This window comes from Lampris incognitus, chromosome 14 (genome assembly GCF_029633865.1).
Source record: "Lampris incognitus isolate fLamInc1 chromosome 14, fLamInc1.hap2, whole genome shotgun sequence".
Lineage (NCBI taxonomy): Eukaryota > Metazoa > Chordata > Actinopteri > Lampriformes > Lampridae > Lampris > Lampris incognitus.
Window position 1 is genome coordinate 12941721 of NC_079224.1, and position 19731 is coordinate 12961451.

Below are 19731 nucleotides of genomic sequence, written 5' to 3' on the forward strand. Positions count from 1 at the left end.
ATATAACTATCCCCTGTGGTAGCCAACTACATTTAATACCTCCTTAGAAACCTGTCTTAGTAGCATGTAAGACGATTAGGGATTGAGAAAAAGATGGTGGCTACACCAGTGTATTGCTTGTTGAACTTGAACTTATGGGACCACTTTGACTTTGACCTTTGGATTTCTCGCTGCAGTCATCTTATGATGTTGATGTATGGTAGGTATCTGAGAGAATTCTATTGAGTCTACTTTTCTACCACTATAAGTTGATCAAGCAAGGGCCTTAATGTAAAAATGTTAATGTACTTAGCAGAAAGAGTAGAGTGATACTAGTGGCACAGTAGTATTCATTCATATCATAGAGTATTTATTTCACTGTCAAACAGAATAGGATGTAAAGCATGACAGTAGCCCTTCCTTGGGTCATAGCTCTCCCCCCCCCCCCCCCCCCCAATATCCAAGCTATACAAATGGTTGTGTTCCTGTTATGGGGGGAAGTTTGGCTTATGCGGTACACATAGAGTGTGATGGCTTCACTAATTTCTTAAGGAAAGACTGTGATAACTGAACGGTGATAACAAAGATGACTTTCTTTTGAAGTTCCTATCTGTCAATATTCAGTTATATTCCCCCAGCATGCCTTGTTTTTGAGTTTGTGGAACTGGATATTTTTCATTCGACAGGGCATGTGGGTTCCATCAGTTTCCTGATTGAATTTGGGTAACTTTCTATTCACCTTCTCTCCAGCTGATCCCATGGGGCCAGCCTCACCGCCAGGACCGGACTTGCCTTTGGGGCCCTCAGGTCCGTCCTCTCCTCTGGATCCCAGCACGCCGCCCTCCCCCTGGACAAAAAATTACAACACCTTTACATAACTTTTATCTTCAGTTCCTCTTTCAGCATCAACCTCCTAAGTGTCAACACGTGGAGCGATGAACATCAGTATTCTCTTCAGAGGTGAGCGCTCACCTTGTCACCCTTGAGACCCATGTCACCTTTGAAGCCAGGGAATCCATCTTCTCCCTAAAGATGAAGGAGAAACGTGTCAGATTCGATTATGGCTGATCAAAAGACAGGGGATTTCAACCAGCACGACGGAGGACAAACCTGACACCTGTCGGAATTGGTGTCACTGAAATGGTAAGAAATTGGGATTCACTGAATATTCATATTCATATGAGGACACTGGCCGAACAATGAAGGTTAGCGCTGTTGTTTAAGACTAACAGGCGTAAGGACCGGTTAGGAAAGATGAACACTGACACCTTGTGGCAGAATAAATGACCCCTACAACATAAACAGAGGTTACCACATTGCTTCTACAAGGTATTGATTAGTGTTAATCTGAGAACATAACCGTGAACGTTATTGCTGTGAGATGAAAGAGGCATACAGATGCATTTGAAAAGATTAATACTGACACCTGATGGCAAAAAATAAACCACATGCTATTAAGACCTCTTTTTTAGCGTAATAATTTCTAAATCTAATATTATCTTTGATTCCTGGCCTATAAAAATCAAATTTCTTTTAATTGAAAAGCGTTACTAATTATAAATTAATTGCGATGGATCACAGAAATACCGTAGAAAGAGTTCATCGCTGATTTAGGCTTCGCCTGTGAACTAAGACTTTATGCTTCCTGACCTCTGCTGGTAGAAAGTGAGAATGCAGTTTGAACCTATGACTACGATAGCTGTGTTCTCCACAGCAGTGGTTCTCAATCACGTCCTCAGGTAACACCAGCCCTGCCAGGTTCCTACTCTGCCAGGTCGTTGATTACAGTCACCTGCTGTGCCAGTTATTCAAGCCTCCATCCCCAGATGAATGCAATGAAGGACCTGGCAGAGCAGGGAACCTGGCAGCAGCGTCGGTGGTACTCGAGGACCCGAGTGAGAACCACGGGTCTATAACATTCCTAAATACATTGTCTGATTTGTAATTTTTGGTCTGATTAAAACATTATGGTATCTGACTTTTGAGACAGAAATATAAAATATCTAAAACGATATAGGCTATGTATGTAAAACACAAAAAAAACCCTTCAAAAACAAAAACAAAACAAACATAAACATCTGTTAAAAGACCCCTTTCAAATGCAACAAATCAAAAGCAAACAAAAGCAAAAAAACGAAAACATTTCTAACAGATAAATCTCCACTTAACAACTCTAGAACAACCTCATACCAGCCTAATGTGCTACACACCATTACAACTGATTGGCATGGGGCCTTTACTGCCAGCCTGATGTGCTTTTAAAAGGTTTTCCACTCGCTGGTTTTAAAGCGGGACTCGTTCGAGAGGAAATTACTACTATGGTGTGGCCATTTTTAGAGGCGAATGCCATCTGTCTGCCATGTTGAGGAAGATCTGGAGACTGAAGAGGGGCCTACCTTTTCTCCTTTGCCACCTTTAAGTCCTCTGATACCCTCAGCACCCTGGAAAAAAAGGGAAATAGTGTTGTGAAGGAACTCAGGGGTAATGTATTACTGTGAAACACTAACGCTGAAGTAGTTGTTACCTTCACACCTCGAGGACCTGGGTAGCCGATGGATCCCATAGGACCAGGAGCACCCTATAAGATAAATAAGAAAAGATGAGATGAACATAATGGTCTAGCTTCGAACCCACAACCTAGTAAATACAAGTACAGTTAGTACCTCAACCTACGACACCTTTTCAACCATCTGTAACCACATTTTCAGTGAAGAACTTTTTGGATTCTGTAAAAGTCTGAGACGCAAACATCTAAACACTGATCATTTGGAAAATAATGAAAATAATATCCATTTTGTCTCTACAAAATAAGGTAAGGAACTTATTATTTACCTGTAGGTATTTTTTATCAACCTGCCTTTGGGTCAATAGTAATTGAGACTACTGTTAAATGGTTGTTTACCAGTTACCCTCTTTAGTGCCAGCTGGGTGCAACAAAGTGATGGCCAGAAAAAAATTGACGATGACAGAAAAGTAAGTCTAAATTAGTACACTTTTCTGACACTATCCAAATTTTCTTGGCACAATGTAAAAGAAAACAAATGAGTATTTGTTAAGACTGTCAAGTCAATTTTATTTGTGTAGCCCAATATCACAAATTTGCCTCAAGGGGCTTTTTTAGTCTGTCAGACTCAGATATTTCTCCACATTTTGGCACATTCAGTCAATCTGTGAAAGCTCAAAATAGTACTTTACCCTGGTTATAAAAACGAGCAACTAAACAAAGTGACACTTACAACTCCTCCTTTCTCTCCTGGCGGACCCTCTTTCCCTGGATGCCCCTGTGAGAGAGATAAGAGATGTTCCGTTTAGTAGCAGTTGCTCGGTCATGTCAATCAACACACTGACCCCGAGACAAGGACAGGAAATGCATGTCAGGAACAAGGAAGCACTACTCACAGGAGGACCGTCAGCGCCAGCCAGGCCAGCCAAACCCTGTTTACCATGGGGTCCCTACATACAGTGAGAAAGAGAGAGAGAGAGAGAGAGAGAGAGAGTGAGCAATAACAGACAGAGAGATAGTTGGTAAGACCAAGACAAAGATTCACATCTCATTGACTGTGCCAGTAATATCGGTTTCAAGCTTGCCAACATTTCCTAAGAAGTATCCACAAAATCCACAAAACCACTATGGAAATACGCCATGGGAGAAAATGTACATGTTTGTGCAGGAGTGGTCCTAGGACAGTATGTATGTGTGTTTGCAAGTCCCTGTCAATGTGTGTGCCTGCATCTATGAGTACATACAACTCCCTCTGTATGTATATATGTATGTATGTATGTGTGTGTGTATGGGGGGGGGTATGTGTGTGTCTTTCTCTTCTGGTCATGAGTAGTGCGCTAGTGGAGGTCTGTGAATTGGAGGAAAGGTATCTGTTTTATCACTTATGAAGTCTCGACTGAAAAATCTACTTATATGGAGGACATGAGTGGATGGGGGCGGGTGGTGCGGGTAGCTGAATTTTGCCTCATACTTACTTTTTCACCGGGCGGCCCGATTGGACCTTGAGGACCAACGAGACCCTGAAGTATAATGGAGAAATAGATCAGTTATCTTACATTGGCCCGGCTGTAAAGATCAGCAAAGGTCTTTTTCCAAAACTAGTCGTGCTAGAAATGTAAAACAAAGTGGTTTGTTTCAGGGGGAGAGAGAGCATCTGCTACCTTGACTCGAGCAGTTTGATATCTCAATTTCATGGTACGCTATGATTTTTTTTTCCCCAGTCATTTCGTTGTGTTCCCTCTGGCAATCACACACCTGTTTTTTGAGGGTGAGTCAACCACTTCACATTTCTTATCCACTTTTACTCAAGCCAGCTGTGCTCTGGAAGGACAGTGAGGTTTTTTTTCTCCAAATACACCCAATTCCTGTTTTATTGTCAAATGTGTAATTTTCTTGTCACACATTTTTCAAAACTCAGGAATTCATGACGTGAAGAAAACAGACTGGTTGGACAGAACAGGCTGTTGTAGTTTTCTTTATGTCATTGACTGGGAGGCGTTCAGCAGGGTATGAACGAAGGACCCAGCTTATTCATTCAACCTGAATATCATCAGGGTCGCTACTTTAATTAATATTCTCATTAATACTTTCCAGTGGCGTGGCACCAGTCTGTCCAGTCTCTGAACATCAGTCGGTCTGAGATTTTGGACCTGGCAACGGGAATTCACCCCTGGCTATGACGCCGAGTACGCTGGTTTACATTATCAGCAATTCCACAACTGAATATCTTTTGCCGAGCCATCAAGTGGACAGTGAAATTGATTTAAGCAGTATCAAATTCATACAAGATGTGTGTCATCTTGGCAGGATGGAAAGCGTGTTTTTGTTTGGTAGCAGCAAGCCAGAGTTACTGAACAGCCTTAAACGCTTTGCTGTGTTTGCTGCACTGTGGGGATACCCCACAGAGTGGCCTAGATTTGGGGGAATAAAATGAGTTTAAGAAAGAAAAAAAAACAGAGGAGGAGCGCTGTGTGATTAAGAGAACACAAGCACCAGCAAACAATTTGAGCTCCAAGTCTGCCCCCCCGACATATACATAGCAATGATGAATGATGGAGAAAGAGAGAGAGAGAGAGCGAGAGAGAGAGAACAAAGAGAGAGAAGACAACAAAAAGAGAGAGAGAAGACAATAAAAGAGAGTGAGAAGACAGAGAGAAAGAGGGCAAAAAAGAAAGAGAGAGGGTGGTGGAGGGAGAACACAAGGAGGAGGCAGTTTGTAAGAAAGTGAGAAATAAACCGTGGGAGAAAGAGCCAGACAGCGATAGATAGAGCAAGAGAAACAGACAACGACGCAGAGAGAGAAAGAGAACAAGGAAAAGACAGACAGACAGATAGATATAGATCGATAGAGAGACAGATAGGCAGAAAGAGAGAGAGAGAGAGAGAGAGAGAGAGAGAGAGAGAGAGAGAGAGAGAGAGAGAGAGAGAGAGAGAGAGAGAGAGAGCGAGAGAGAGAGAGAGAGAGGTAATAAATAATGAGACGACATACATGTGGACCAGAGATGCCCTGTTGTCCAGGTGGTCCTGGCTCTCCTTGTGGGCCCTACACAGAACCAACAGCAGAAGAAGAAGTCAGTTGATATCATGTACACTAAATAAATACATCCTAACACATTCCATTTTGTTCTACTCTACTCAAGCCTGTTTCAGTGACTGCTGAAAAAAAACAGCATTGTCAAAACACTAAATTACACATACAGCCTTTCACAGATAGTCGGTTGAACAGTCTAACACTTGAGTTGTATAAGATTTTGGTGGGCAGGCAATAAAGATAGACCAGGCTAAGCTGTGTCATTCGCTCCAATGCACCCATAGTTGCTCTGAAGCTCTACTTTGTATGGTAATGTATATGGGTCTCACCAAAAGCACTGTTCCCAGGTCAGAGCATAAATACACTGCATCAAGTGGCTCGCATGGATCACCACATAGACTGGACGAACTGGCTTCATCTGACTAATGCGACAATTTCAAGTATGCAAAATAAACTCAAATGGGGAGAAATTCAACTCAATGACTCATGGAACAGAGCGGTCCAGTTCCCGGTATTTTCCAAGACAGACCTAAAAATCTTGATTAAGATCTGAGTTCGGTTGTGAAACACAGCTCTCTTCAGGTAGATGCTGCGGGACAATGGAGCCATCTGGAAGTGGATTCAGAGTAATGGGACTAAATGGAATGGCGGGCTGCTTTGTGTCCCCGCTGAGACTTCGCGTGTCACAAGTCATTCACGTACAAAACTGACGAGCCCTCTGGGAAGCTATCTGCTACAGCTGTTACAACAAACACAAAACAAATGCTTGATTCAAAGGCTTCAAGTTGCTCTTCACTGACTGTTATAGGGACCTCGATTGCAAAATGTACACTTTTAAACACTAATGGCTGATGGAGCATTTCTCTGAAATCACTACAAAGCCAAAAGGTAACTTTTTAGATCGCTTCCCACTAAAATTATCTCTACAGAGGCCCTCAAAAACCTCTAACATATAAAAAGTTTACATAGGACTCATCCTTGAAGTGTCCTCGTGTTCCTGTATTGTAATCTCACGAAACCCTCGAGGCTCCTTGTGAGCCGTCATCTCTGTATAGCGTAGGTAGAAAACCGCTTCAAGATGAATGCAAGCTTTCACAGAAACGTCAGACTGAGCATAATTGATCGTTTATTGTTTAGCTTCCCCTTCAACAGCTGTTGGTTTCTTTGGCTCGGTGACTTTGTGACTTCAGAGAAAGTTTGGACTTGTTCAGCTGTCTTGACCAATGATCTATCAGCCTCATTCAAACATCCCACCAAAGTCATTTGGTGGGCTGAACTCATGGCTGGACAATGCACAGACACGCTTTCCCCCTTTGTCCTTTTCTAGAGGTCAGGAGGGCTTTTCTTGATTATATATATATAATTTTTTTTTTTTAAAGCGGCAGGGCAGTTTATGGCTGAAACTGCTAACCGGGACAGCAGACCACTCTGCCGTCATCTCCCATCTCTGATTGGCAACTGAACTTTGACCTGCACTGTTAAGTTACACAGAGGGTTGGGGTGGCTGAGGTCACTGACCTGAGATCAGCCCCAGGTCAAAACAAAACAACACAAACTGATTCTTTGGGTAGTTGTGGGAAAAGTGCTAGAAGACAGTTGCTCATTGTTGACAAAAGCTTGTTCTAAATTTCTCTGGATAAACATTTGAAACCAATTAAAATGTTCAACCAAGCAAATTCTCACCATGTTCCCTTTGGGTCCAGCTTGGCCGTCAAGTCCAGGGAGACCCTGTAGGCGTAAGAATCTGACAGTAAATATCATATATCTATACAGCTACAGTGCAGATTTTAAGAAGTGGTAGTGTTCAGCAGTAGACAAAAGATACATACACGCTGTCCTGAAGGACCTGGAGGTCCTCTGGGGCCGAGCAGACCCCTAGGGCCCTGTGTAGCAAGATGATGCAAAGTTAGGCAAACTAAAATTCAAATTCTTCATTTGATATAAACATACTTCATGATTACTTGTCTGTAGTTAAATTTTTATAAATAAAAGGTGACGCAGGCCTAATATAACAGAAATGCACTGATACGCCCTATCAATAAATAGGATTGGGTGTAAAATATTGACCTCATGTGGTAAAATGTGGTAACTGCAAGTGCAACTTTCAGAGTCGTGCCGCATATTTTCTTTATCTTCTTCAGTAATGCACTTAATGCCACGCATTTACACCCCTCTTTTATCTTATGGAAAATATATCAAGAGATGGTATGCAAATACTTGGTTAAGTGAGAAATGACATTTTGGGTATAGCGGGGAGAAAACAGTTTCTCACGCAACGTTGCAGTCCATTTAATCCAAACGGTGATAATGCTGCTGTGTCTCATGGCTTATGACAGAACAGCACTTTCTGCAGCTCTGTTTTCTGATCTATTATCCGCGCCAATTTTGTCTTGCGAAGGGTGAATTACAAATGAGATGGGTCTTGCAGGCAGGAATGCCATTACTAAAGATGAAAGGAGAACTTAAGGTTGAGCTCTCTGCTTGATTAAATGCTATTATCTGGAGATAGATATTTATTAGTCCTTTTTGGAAATTCACTGTGTGCTACATAGTAATCCTCAGACAAACGATCAGATAACTGCAATACCAACAACAAACAACAACATAACATCTCAACATTATCACAGACCTATATACAACATACCACCAAAGTGCTCCGCTGTGTTGAGGAAACGTGTGTGTGTGTGTGCGCACGCACACACATAGGTATACACCTATTTGTGTTTAGAGACAGTCTTCGACATGCTCTTATCTTTGACACAAGGCTCCATGGGCCTTAGCTTAAATAACCTGCATCAGTTGAAATTAAAAGGTCTCAGTGAAGTTGCTTACGCTCTCGCCAGCGACGCCCCTCTGTCCGATCTCACCATCTTCACCCTGCAGTTACGAGGGAGAGACGAGAGGTTATGAGGGAAAGCGTTGCGATACGGGAGAGAGGTCAACGAATGAGATGGGTGTGTGGCGAAGGGGGAGGCACTACTCACTCTCTGGCCATCGTCTCCTGGAGGCCCCGGAGGACCTGTGGGGCCCAGCTCTCCCTGGAGGGAGAAGAGAGAGAGAAAGAGGGGTGAGCAATGATGGCTATAAAGGAAAATGACAGTACATGGAGGAAAGATGGAGGCAGAGAGTGGCCCACTGGCCAGAACGACTGCCCCGGAAGCAGCAAGTCACGAGAATGATTTCTGTAACAGCTAGAGAAACGGATCCCTAATTACACACTATCTGTAATATGGCAATTGAAACGTTTTTTAAGATCAAAAACACCATATAGATGTACCAAACTATGAAAATACACATCAAATGCACAGTCAAAAAAGAGAACCACAACAAAAATGCCTTTAATCTTATAATGGCCACCACCCTTGGCGTGGGCCCATATTGTTGCCAGTATTTATAGAGGCCGATAGGCACTTGCTGCCTCTGGGTGCCCTGTAATTACTCCATATAGGATTAGCAATGAGGGCCCATCTAGAAATACCATCTCTGTGAACTGTGGCATCTCTGTTCCTACACTTTGCATAGGCCTGAATGGCTCCAACTCTAAACTCAGGACTAGTGGTTCTCCAGTCGGACCCGCCCAGTGTAACTGGGTCACATGCTATAATGAGTTGCACTGGTTCCTGATTCAAAGCTGTGAATCCTGAAGAGTACATGAGATGGATGGGAGGTGGCCTTTGAACTACCAAGCAGCCCAGATCCTGCTTTAAGTAAGGCTAGGGCACAAGGCAGCATAGACTCTGATCAATGACCGTGTTTAGATGTTGACAGAAGAAACAGAGGACTGATCGGTTCTTTGTAGATAGATAGCTTGCTCCAGTTTCATCCTTTCCTGAAGGTCATTTGCAGTACTAGACATCTGTGCCTGCCTTACTTACTCTATGTCCCTTCTCTCCAGGAAGACCAGGGAGGCCATCGAAACCACGGTCACCCTAGAACATAATGACAGGAGGTCAGTTTCACTTACAATCCATCTGGTCTCCACCATGCTATACATAGATCCTAAGTTCATTATTAAAATCTTTACACTGTGGAAAATCTAGCAAATGAAAAGTGTCAGTATTTGTAAAGCAAAGACGGAAATTACCTAGCATCCTTTGTGTGATTAATCATCAATGAGCTTAAACAGTAAATATCTATTTGCAACGAGGGATAACAGTGATAAAAGTTGTGATGGCGATGGTGTGATGGGTTCATTTGTACCTTGGTTCCCGCCTCACCAGGCATTCCTCGTGCACCATCGGCTCCATTGCGACCCTGCAGAACACACAAAGACCTCATCAGGACATATCAAGGTCACGTTAAGAGACGGAGAACGATCACGGTAAAGCTGCTACCGCTGATGAAACTGGTTGGGATTTGATTAAACATGACTTTGTGAATTTATGTGCGATGGAGAGAGGGATATTACTACTAGTAGTAGTAATACCTACTACTACTTATATTAATCCCCATGGGGAAATTCATGCCTGCATTTAACCCATCCTAGCTGTGTAGCTAGGAGCAGTGGGCAGCCGCCACCGTGCAGCGCCAAGGGACAAACTCCAGTTCGTCTTGCCATGCCTCAATCAGGGGCACAGACAGGAGTATTAACCCTAACACGCATGTCTTTTTGATGGTGGGGGAAACCGGAGTACCCGGAGAAAACCCACCGCAGACACGGGGAGTACATGTGAACTCCACAAAGAGGACAACCTGGGATGACCCCCAAGGTTGGACAACCTTGGGGTTCAAACCCAGGATCTTCTTGCTGTGAGGTGACATCGCTAACCACTGGGCCACGGAAGAGTGGCAGATGACTGGGTGCAGACTTCCATCATCCCATGGCACTGACTGGCTCTTGACTTCTTTTAATGCTGGCAATCTAGAGATCTGAGCTTCCTCAGATGTTGCGATCATTGTCACTGTGGATCAGGTAAAGGCTAAGAACAGTCATGTCAGTGATGACTTGTAGTGATGACTTGTTACAGTGATGATTGACAGCTAATGACTTAATTCAGTAATAGCTTGACTTGTGCGGCACTTCTCTGTTATGAACCTTGGTTAGGGTACCATGTGATAGGATGGTGGTGGGATATGGACAGTAGTAAGGTTGGGGGGGGGGGATTCAGAGAGTAGGAGCATACCTCAACACTTCCTGGCTGGTGAAATTTGCCCTTACCCTCTTTCCTGCTTTGCCCGGGGGACCGGTACCACCTTGAAGACCTCTTGGTCCCTGCAGAGAGAATACATGGTTATTTGAATTCTCCAAAGATTGTTCTCATAATAGCAGTATCTTGTTATCATTTGTCCTGTGTTCAAATTTGAAAGCGAACACAAAGTCAACAAGCTCAAACTTTCTGAGAGAAAATAATACTTTCTTATATTCAAAAGTATATATCACAGTAAAGAAATGTGGTGCAACTTAAATAGAAGTCAGAAATTTGAGTTTGTTAACCCTTTGCCTTTGTTACTGTGGGCACCAGTAGGAGGGAATCTTTTATAGCAGTCTGATTTTGTGTGTGCATGCGTGCACGTGTGCATGCATGATTGTGTGTGTGCGTGTGCGTGTGTGTAGAGTAGGCCAGAAGATGGCTGACATATTTTAATCAGTTGTAATTCAGTTGCCATGAATCTGGGTTCTTCGTGTAAAATGAAAGCTGTCCAGCTCACCTGTGGTCCAGAGTCACCACTGTCACCTTTAAGTCCAGCATTACCAGGACCTCCCTGCAAGGGAAGAAACAACGGGTGAATATCTAGCTTCACCAAAGCCGAATATTTGTTTGTCACCATTTGGCTTCGGGAACCAGTTTGGACTCGTATCCAACACAAATCCAAAGACAAATCCTGACAGACATTAAACTTTGGAATGTAAATTTGGGACAATGGGACCACCCAGAGCCGAGTCACATGCACATGGTTTCCCTCAAGTTCGCCAGCAGTGCAGGATATTGTGTAGTGTAGTACTGATTTGTTATGGGAGAGGAGCAAAAACACACCTGCCAAAAGAACAAGGTTCAGCGTGACATCAACCCTCCTGCGTTTGTGAGACAGTGTGTCATAAGCAGCTCTGTCTGTGCAGCAACATCTGCTTTTAACAACGGCTTGCGCACAACATATAGAGCATTAGGCTGAAATCAGCTCGCCTAAAAAGTAGAGGTCGGTTGTGTCTGCGTACGTCTGGCTTGTTTTCTGTGTGTTACCGTGAGTGTGTGTGTGTGTGTGTGTGTGTGTGCGTGTGGGGGGGGGTATGTCCATTCAAGCAGAATCCCTATGTACATAGCGTATGTCCTTGTATATTCATGTGTTTGCATCCACCCACGTGTGTGCACACACCATTGTACATGCATAGGGGTGTGTGTGTTTATGTGTGTTTGTATATGTGTGTGTGTGTGGGGGGTCTGTGTGTGTATGTGCTTGTGTGTATGTGTGAGAGAGATAGCGAGCGAGAGAGAGAGAGAGAGGGGTGTGTGTGTGTGTCTGTGTGAGAGCGAGAGAGAGAGAGGGGTGGGTGTGTGTATGTGTATGTGTGTGTGGGAGGGGGGGGGTCTGTGTGTATATGTGCTTGTGCGTATGTGTGTGAGAGAGAGCAAGAGAGAGGGGAATGTGTGTGTGTGTGTGCACGTGAGTGTGTGTGAATGAACAGGTGAGAGTGTGTAACAGCTACTCACCACAGGTCCTGATCTTCCCGTCAGGCCCATTGGCCCTGGAGGGCCCCTCATGGCTAGCTGTGGACAAGAGAGAAGGCAACACACACTTACTTAAACAATAAATAAGCTTTGTGTCAGCACTCATGCTGTGTGTAAACCTGTCGGGATTCAGGATTAACAATGCTTCTTTTATTTACTTCTATTTTAATCTCCATCTCCTGCCCATAAGGAACCCTGGGAAAGGCCGGGGTAACATTCACAGCAGACAAGTGCGCTACGTTAGCTGGCACCTGCCGTGGCAGCCCTCCGGCCCCGCGGGGTCTTGTGAACGCTCGGCGTTTGTGCGACGTGTAATGTTCGCCATGTGTTCTCGGACACACCTTGCTTAAAGCCACATAGCGTGCATCCTGTTTTTTTTTTCAACAGTTCCATGGTTACCGAGACCCCTGAGTGGGCGGGAACATCCGCCGTGGCCCTATATACTAGACAGCCGACACTTGTAAAGTGTGTGTGTGTGTGTGTGTGTGGGGGGGGTGTATAACTAGATCACAGGCTCCGTGCCGCTGGGCGTAACACTTAAATATGATGAGTGGGACTCACTAACTACCGATTCAGCTCGTTTTACTGCGGGGTAGAGATTCCTTAAATTTCTTTTTTAAGTCTTAAATGGAGCCGGCGTAGTGTTGTCCTCGGGGCCGAGGATTACAGGCGTGCTTGTGGGGGGATTTGGCCGTTGGTCCGAACGTGCAGCTTCCTCTGAGTTTACTATTGTGTGGATGAAATTGTGTGTGCATTTCAGCAAATTGGTACCCCGTGCTTTGGAAAGATGCCCCATAAGTCAACAACTCTGCAGAGAAAAGAAGTTAAAAAAAACACACACACACACACACACACCAGAGAGAAACATTTTCTGGACCAAGCAGGGCACACTACGGACAACTGTTGCCATGGATACGTACCCTAGCCTGCGACAGGATAGCCTGAGCCTGGGCTTCCTGGGCTGAAACCACAGGTCCCTTGTGTGCCTCTCCTCCCGCACGGAACTGTGGGCCGCAGCAGAGGAGGAAAACAAACACATGAAAACGGATTGAGTCGTCTTTGTTTACAGACCAGGACACTGAACAGCTCCTCCTCGCCGCAGAGTGTGTTAATCGCCTCGCTTTCCGCCGCCACACCTGTCACTGTGCCACGCAGACGGCAAGGGCGAGTGAACTCGGATTCACACACATTGACTAGCACATTTAAGAGGATCCGTGCCCCTTGAAGTGAGTGTGTGTGTGTGAAAGGCTCGGTGACACACACACCGGGCCTTTCAGAACCTCAGTCACTGGTTCCACTCCATTGCACTGGCTGACATTTAAAAGGCAAGTGATTTGTGACTCAAAGCAAATAAGGTGGAGAAACTTTGGCCTTCTGCTGCTATGATGTAAACTTGCTGAACGAAATGAGTTCATGGGCCAGCGACTGGCAGCCGAGATGAGAGGTATGTGCACCAGAGAGACAGACAGACAGACAGACAGAGCGAGAGAGACAGATAGAGAGAGACAGACAGAGCGAGGTAGACAGACACAGAGCGAGAGAGACAGACAGACAGACAGACAGACAGAGAGACGAAAAGAGACAGACAGACAAACAGAGAGAGAGACAGACAGACAGACAGAAAGAGACAGACAGACAAACAGAGAGAGAGAGAGACAGAGCGAGAAAGACAGACAGACAGAAAGAGAGAGACAGACAGACAGAGCGAGAAAGACAGACAGACAGACAGAGAGAGACAGAGCAAGACAGACAGACAGACAGAGCGAGATAGACAGACAGACAGAAAGAGAGAGACAGAGAGAGAGACAGAGCGAGAAAGAGACAGAGACAGACTAACAGAGAGCGAGTCAGACAGAGCGACAGAGACAGACAGACGGAGAGACAAACAGACAGAGAGACAGAGAGAGAGACAAGAGAGCATTGATTTGAGTTGAGAGACAGAGAGATAGACAGACAGAGGGACAGACAGACAGAGAGAGAGACAGACAGAGGGACAGACAGACAGAGAGAGAGACAGACAGAGCGAGAAAGAGACAGACAGACAGACAGACAGACAGACAGACAGACAGACAGACAGACAGAGAGAGCCCAGTGGGCGAGTGAGTGGCAGCAGAACTTACTGGCAGCATCAGAACGGTACCTGGAGGACCAGGAACACCGTCTGTACCTGGAAGACCGGGACGCCCTGGAGGACCCTGGGAAACGGGAAAGAGAGGGAGAGTTTCTTCTTTTATTGTCCTCTTTTCTCTTCGGCCAGCAAAAAGATAATGCCAACGTCTTTTTCATGATCACAAGCAAAAGAGTTTCTTTTTAACCTACAATCAGAAAAATTACCTACATGTTATATGTATGTATGTATATGTATATATATATATTTGTTTTTTCCGTTTACAATAAATCTTCATCTCATCTCATCAGCTGCTTCTGCGGGGCCTGGTCGATTTATGATATGTTATTTATATTTATATAAATTTTTAATATATCTACATTATATATGCTATATTTATATTTATTTATGTATTTATCAAATCTAATAGTAATGACAGTCTTTGCTAGAACAGATAACCATGATACAGTGGCTGTGGCTGTGGCGTGAGTCCTCTGTTTTTTCTTCTGTGTGCTGTAGCATAATAGTTTAACTGTGTTTCTCGGCATCATCTGCAAAAAGGAAAGGCGCAGTGCAAACACAGAATAATGAAAAGCTTATGAGAACACAGCGACACCCGCCTCAGAGAGGAAGCCCCCCACCCATTTCAGGTCCCAATTGGCAACAAAGTGCAAACAAGTAAAGAGCACAATGGATGTTTGATTTTTTTTTCCCCTGCTTTTTGCTCTTGAAGGGAAAATTGTTGTTTTATTCCTGTTTTCCTCAAACACACAGAATTTCCACAGAGGAAGACACTGTGCGTGAGTCCGCGTTGTTGTGGCTTATTCCAAAGAGGTAATTGGACCGATATGACGGTCCTTTTTTCAGAGCAGATAATTGGCAAAATGAGATTGCAGGTTCAATCTGTGATGAGCGTTTGCGTTTTTTTTTTCCGTACGAGCCTTCATCACCGAGCCAGCCGGCAGGGCCCATAGCATTGATATGAACCAGAGTGCGCCGATGTTTATCCTGCTTGGCCCGACACCCACCGATGCCGGCCACCGTCATTATCCAGGAAACCTCACTAAACCCCAGAACTATGAAAACAAAGCACTGCAACAACTAATTGTGCGTTTTTTTTTCTTTGTTGCATTGAATTAGTCTGGGAATTTTATCTTTATTTTTGCAGATAAGCGCAGAGCCGAGTTTATAAAAAGCATTATGCTATTAAGCAAAATGGCTTCATATCCCTGCATGGCCTTTTACATGGAGGATAGATATCCACCCTTTAGGGGGACACTGATAATAAAATGATGCCACCGCTTAGCTGGCGAAGGAAAAAATAAAATGAGCTATCTTAAAGATGTGTCCTAAACGGGAGTCTCTTTAGCAGGCCCGTCACGTGCCGCAGTCGCAGACTCCCGGCCCAAATTGTTGCCATATGTTTGCCTACTGCCGTTTCCCCAGAGGCAGCCAGCGCTCCCGTCCATCGCTCCGCTAGAGCTACGCAGAGCGCCACCAAGTGCTCATGGCACTCCCGCAATGCCAGGGAAAGTGGAGGCGTAGGTGAGGCGGGTGGGGGAGGGGTGTCCATGTGAGAAATGTGCTGATCAAACGATCGGTCTGGGCGGAGGAAAACCGCAAGACAACAGCGGCGCTTCACTTTTAATCATTCTCTCAGTCCCCGGAAAGGGCATTTCTCATGGGAGGAAATGTAGGAAATAGCGGGGGGGGGGGGGGGGGGGGACCGTGAGCCGCCCAAATATTTAGCGATTGTGTTGGCCCGCCGAAACAATGAGGCTTTTGTCTCAGGGCCCGGGTGGCTTTCTTGCCGGCGCTGGAAGGGTTAAACCTCGCAAGCTAGCTCGGGAGACAGAATAGATGAGCGATAAGTGAGATGAGGGAGGAGGTGGGCAGTTTGTATGTGTGCCGGACGGTGGTGGTGGTGGGGGTAACCGCATTTTGGAAAAACAGGCGAGGGGGATCCAGGGGGGATGAGCGTTTATTCCATGTCATCCAATCAATCAAGCAAATGAGAGGAATCCCGCAGTGTAAGGGAAAGAGGCTTGAGAAAGTTTAGGCGCTGCCATTTTTTTTTTTTAATTATTATTATTTTTTTCAGCAATTTCCTTGACGCTCCCAAGCATGCCCGGGGAGATGCCAACACAACTGTTTGTTAGAGACTTTTCACTGGGATATATTAGGACAGTTTCCCCACATCATTCCCTGGCTAATCCCCCCTACTGCTGCAGTAGCGAGCTCTGTCCAATTGTATTATTCACTCTGTGGCATGAGGCGCCGCTGCACAGCTACCCAGCACTGTTTCGCCGTATATGCTGACTCCTCTAATTCTAAAAAGCAAGATGGATGGATAGTTCATGAGCATAAAGTTTGTATTTTTGAACATTTTGTATCAATTACTGCCCGCAAAGTCTGAGAGCTATTACTCCGAGGGTGCTTTAATGCTACACACTCAATTGGGCCATTATTTGGCTGTGCCTTATGCAATTGTGCTTTTTTAAAAAATATTATTTCTTTTCATGCTGATGAAAGGTACAACTTGCTCTTCATGGTGTAATGAAAGTAGCATGTAAATAATAATCATGATGCATATCGCGAGGGTGACAGAGCTTCTCCCAAACATCTGGAGCTGGCTCGGAAATGAGGCCAATTCCTACTTACCCTCTCACCAGGATCTCCTAGAGGACCTGGGGAACCCTGCAAGCCTGGGGTACCGGGGAGACCCTGAAAACACACACACAGACACACATACACTTATCCAATAATATTCCAAACCACAGCCAAGCACTGTTCCCACCACATTCAACCTATCAACTGGTTCTCACTCACAGAGGCACACGAGAAGCCATCGACTTACTGTAGACACACACAAACACATAACCACACACACACACACACATGCAGACATACACACACACATGCACGCACGCACACACAACTCTCACTGTCTCTCTCAATTCAAGCTTCACTGGCGATCAGGGCTGACGCTCTTTCCATAAAGACATTTTTCCCTCTTTAGCTGTTCTCCATGTGTGCAAGGCAGGCAAGAGTCTGGGAGAATGTGATACTCACTGCTTGGCCAGGGGCTCCTTGGGGTCCTTCTATAAGCATCCCCTGAAAAAGGGAAAAAGTGGATACAGTAGCATTTAGGGAAGGCTGTAAATCCACAGGACAGGCGCTGGAGGATGAAAAAAAAAAATCCTTGGTAGTCCAAAGAGCGGAGAAGTCGGGTTTGAGGTTCGGGAGTTTACTTATAGCTCCAACCTAAAGTTAACAAAACTTCAACTAAAGTGATGTACTATAGCGCTATGATGTGTGTGTGAGTGAGTGTGTGTGGTCAAAGACCTTGACGGCAGGCTGAGGTTGCACAGATGGCATGGGAAGACAGGAGTTAATTGCAGTTGCTATTTTAGCAAATGTTTATCTTGTATCTGTAAGCCGTATGGGATGACTACATCTTTAAGAAGCCACATTAGGGGAGGTTTTCCCATCCACACCAGTTGTTTGTGCGCCACATCACATGCCTCTCGGTGTTCGCATGTCGGGAACAGGTACTGCTAAACTGCTGGTTAGAGAGGTCTCAGATAAAATAAACACGACTCAGGATACACCCCCACAAAAAAGGCTGTCTGCGGTCGGATTTGCAGCTGCCGTTTTTTGCCTTGGTGGTGACTGGTCAGTTGGAAAACAGCCATAAAGGGTACATAAGAAAGACATGAAGAGTGGATGGATGGATAGATGATGGATGGATGAATGCATGGATGGATGGATAGATCGATAGATAGACAGATATATGCAAGATAGATAGATAGATGCATGCAATGCATACTGTGCACACTAATATGTAATAAAAATGTAATAACAATGTCCTATGCACAGGATGTTGGCGTGTCAGGGGTGCAAAACCACGGTGAGATATGGCACTTACTGGTTCGATGACAGCGGGTTCACCTTTCTCTCCTTTTTCTCCCATGTAACTCTGACCTCCACCCACCTATGGACAGCAGAGGTAGCAGCTGAGCTATTACACAATGACGGGTCATGGGTTCTTAAAAAAATAGAAAAATAAAATAAAAAATGCTAAAAACTCTTACGAGTGGGGAAAAAGCGAGACCAATGAGCAACAGATGCCCCGAGAGCAGAAATGGGTGTCATCTCTTGTACGGAGGTTACATAATAAACCAACAAAACCAATAAAAAAAAACCTCAGGAGAATGCTGACTACATAGCACTATGAGGATTACTTAAAAAGGGGCTAAAAGGTTTTTCAGATGATTTTTTTTTTTTACTGCCCACTATGAAAAAAAAAGTTAACCAAAAAAATCATTTTGTGAAAAGCTATAATTTAAGTTTGAGTCAGACTCCTACTTATTTAGCTAACTGGGGACTGAAAAAAAATGAGAGACCCCAACTGTGTATAAATGCAAGGGTCGTTACCTGATACTAACTATACAGTGACTTCACGAGGGAGGAATTCACACAAACCACCTACAGCAGCAGCTCCACAAACCACTGGATTATACCGTGCAGCCGGATGGAGGGAGCGAGCCCTTTTGAAAAAGTCATCTTGCTGGACAGGGCCTATGAGACCTACACGTTAGCTTCCAGTAGAGTCTAATACCAGAAATGGGGCAGATGAACCCAAAGCAGCCAGGTCTAGACCCACATCCAGACGGACTGATTGTGGGTGAATGACTGAAGTCACTTCCTGACTCTGAGACTCAACCTCAGGAGATGAACGCAGGATGGGACGTTGACCAAAACAAAAGAGACGACTCATCAGATAGTTCAGTTTTCTTTTTTTCTCCCAGTTTTTCTACGAATTTTACTTGGCCAATTGACCCACTTTTCCGAGCCGTCCTGGTTTTGCTCCCCCCCCCTACCGATCCGGGGAGGGCTGCAGACTACCACACGTCTTCTCTGATACATGTGGAGTTGCCCGCCGCTTCTTTTCACCCGACAGTGAGGACTTTCACTAGGGGGATGTAGCGTGTGGGAGGATCACGCTGTCTCCCCCCCCCCCCCGAACAGGTGCCCTGGCCGACCAGAGGAGGCGCTAGTGCAGCGATCAGGACACATACCCACATCCGGCTTCCCACCCGCAGACACGGCCAATTGTTTCTGTAGGGACACCCGACCAAGCCGGAGGTAGACCACGGATTCGAACTGGCGATCTCTGTGTTGGCAGGCAACGGAATAGACCGCCACGCCACCCGGACGCCCATATTTCAGTTTTCTTTTAGACATCAATCTGAACAGACATAATGGCAAAATACCCATTTTTTAAATTAATGGTTTGTTTACAGGTCAGATGCAAAGGGTGGCTGCTGGGTGGGGTGGGACCACCTGGGATGAGATTGTGATCGATACGCAGCAGAGGTCACTGAGGTCAAATGGTCAGCAAAGGTGCCCCTGCACTGACAGCTGCACCAATGTTTGCTTATTT

At 45.0% G+C, this 19731-nt stretch overlaps 1 protein-coding gene across 1 annotated transcript in view; it reads right to left on the minus strand.

Annotated features, from left to right (window-relative positions):
• LOC130123817 (collagen alpha-1(XI) chain-like) overlaps positions 1 to 19731 on the minus strand; it is a 116841-nt gene that overhangs the window by 56308 nt on the left and 40802 nt on the right. Inside the window, exons 9-30 of the mRNA XM_056293117.1 lie at positions 18214 to 18279; positions 17358 to 17399; positions 16947 to 17009; positions 14299 to 14373; positions 13099 to 13182; positions 12161 to 12217; positions 11163 to 11216; positions 10672 to 10725; positions 9714 to 9767; positions 9389 to 9442; positions 8498 to 8551; positions 8346 to 8390; positions 7343 to 7396; positions 7197 to 7241; positions 5472 to 5525; positions 3958 to 4002; positions 3379 to 3432; positions 3216 to 3260; positions 2504 to 2557; positions 2376 to 2420; positions 952 to 1005; positions 719 to 826 (exon numbers count right to left, since the gene is read on the minus strand). Coding sequence (XP_056149092.1) covers positions 719 to 826; positions 952 to 1005; positions 2376 to 2420; positions 2504 to 2557; positions 3216 to 3260; positions 3379 to 3432; positions 3958 to 4002; positions 5472 to 5525; positions 7197 to 7241; positions 7343 to 7396; positions 8346 to 8390; positions 8498 to 8551; positions 9389 to 9442; positions 9714 to 9767; positions 10672 to 10725; positions 11163 to 11216; positions 12161 to 12217; positions 13099 to 13182; positions 14299 to 14373; positions 16947 to 17009; positions 17358 to 17399; positions 18214 to 18279 — 1260 coding nt within the window. The remainder of the gene's footprint in view (positions 1 to 718; positions 827 to 951; positions 1006 to 2375; positions 2421 to 2503; positions 2558 to 3215; positions 3261 to 3378; positions 3433 to 3957; positions 4003 to 5471; positions 5526 to 7196; positions 7242 to 7342; positions 7397 to 8345; positions 8391 to 8497; positions 8552 to 9388; positions 9443 to 9713; positions 9768 to 10671; positions 10726 to 11162; positions 11217 to 12160; positions 12218 to 13098; positions 13183 to 14298; positions 14374 to 16946; positions 17010 to 17357; positions 17400 to 18213; positions 18280 to 19731) is intronic.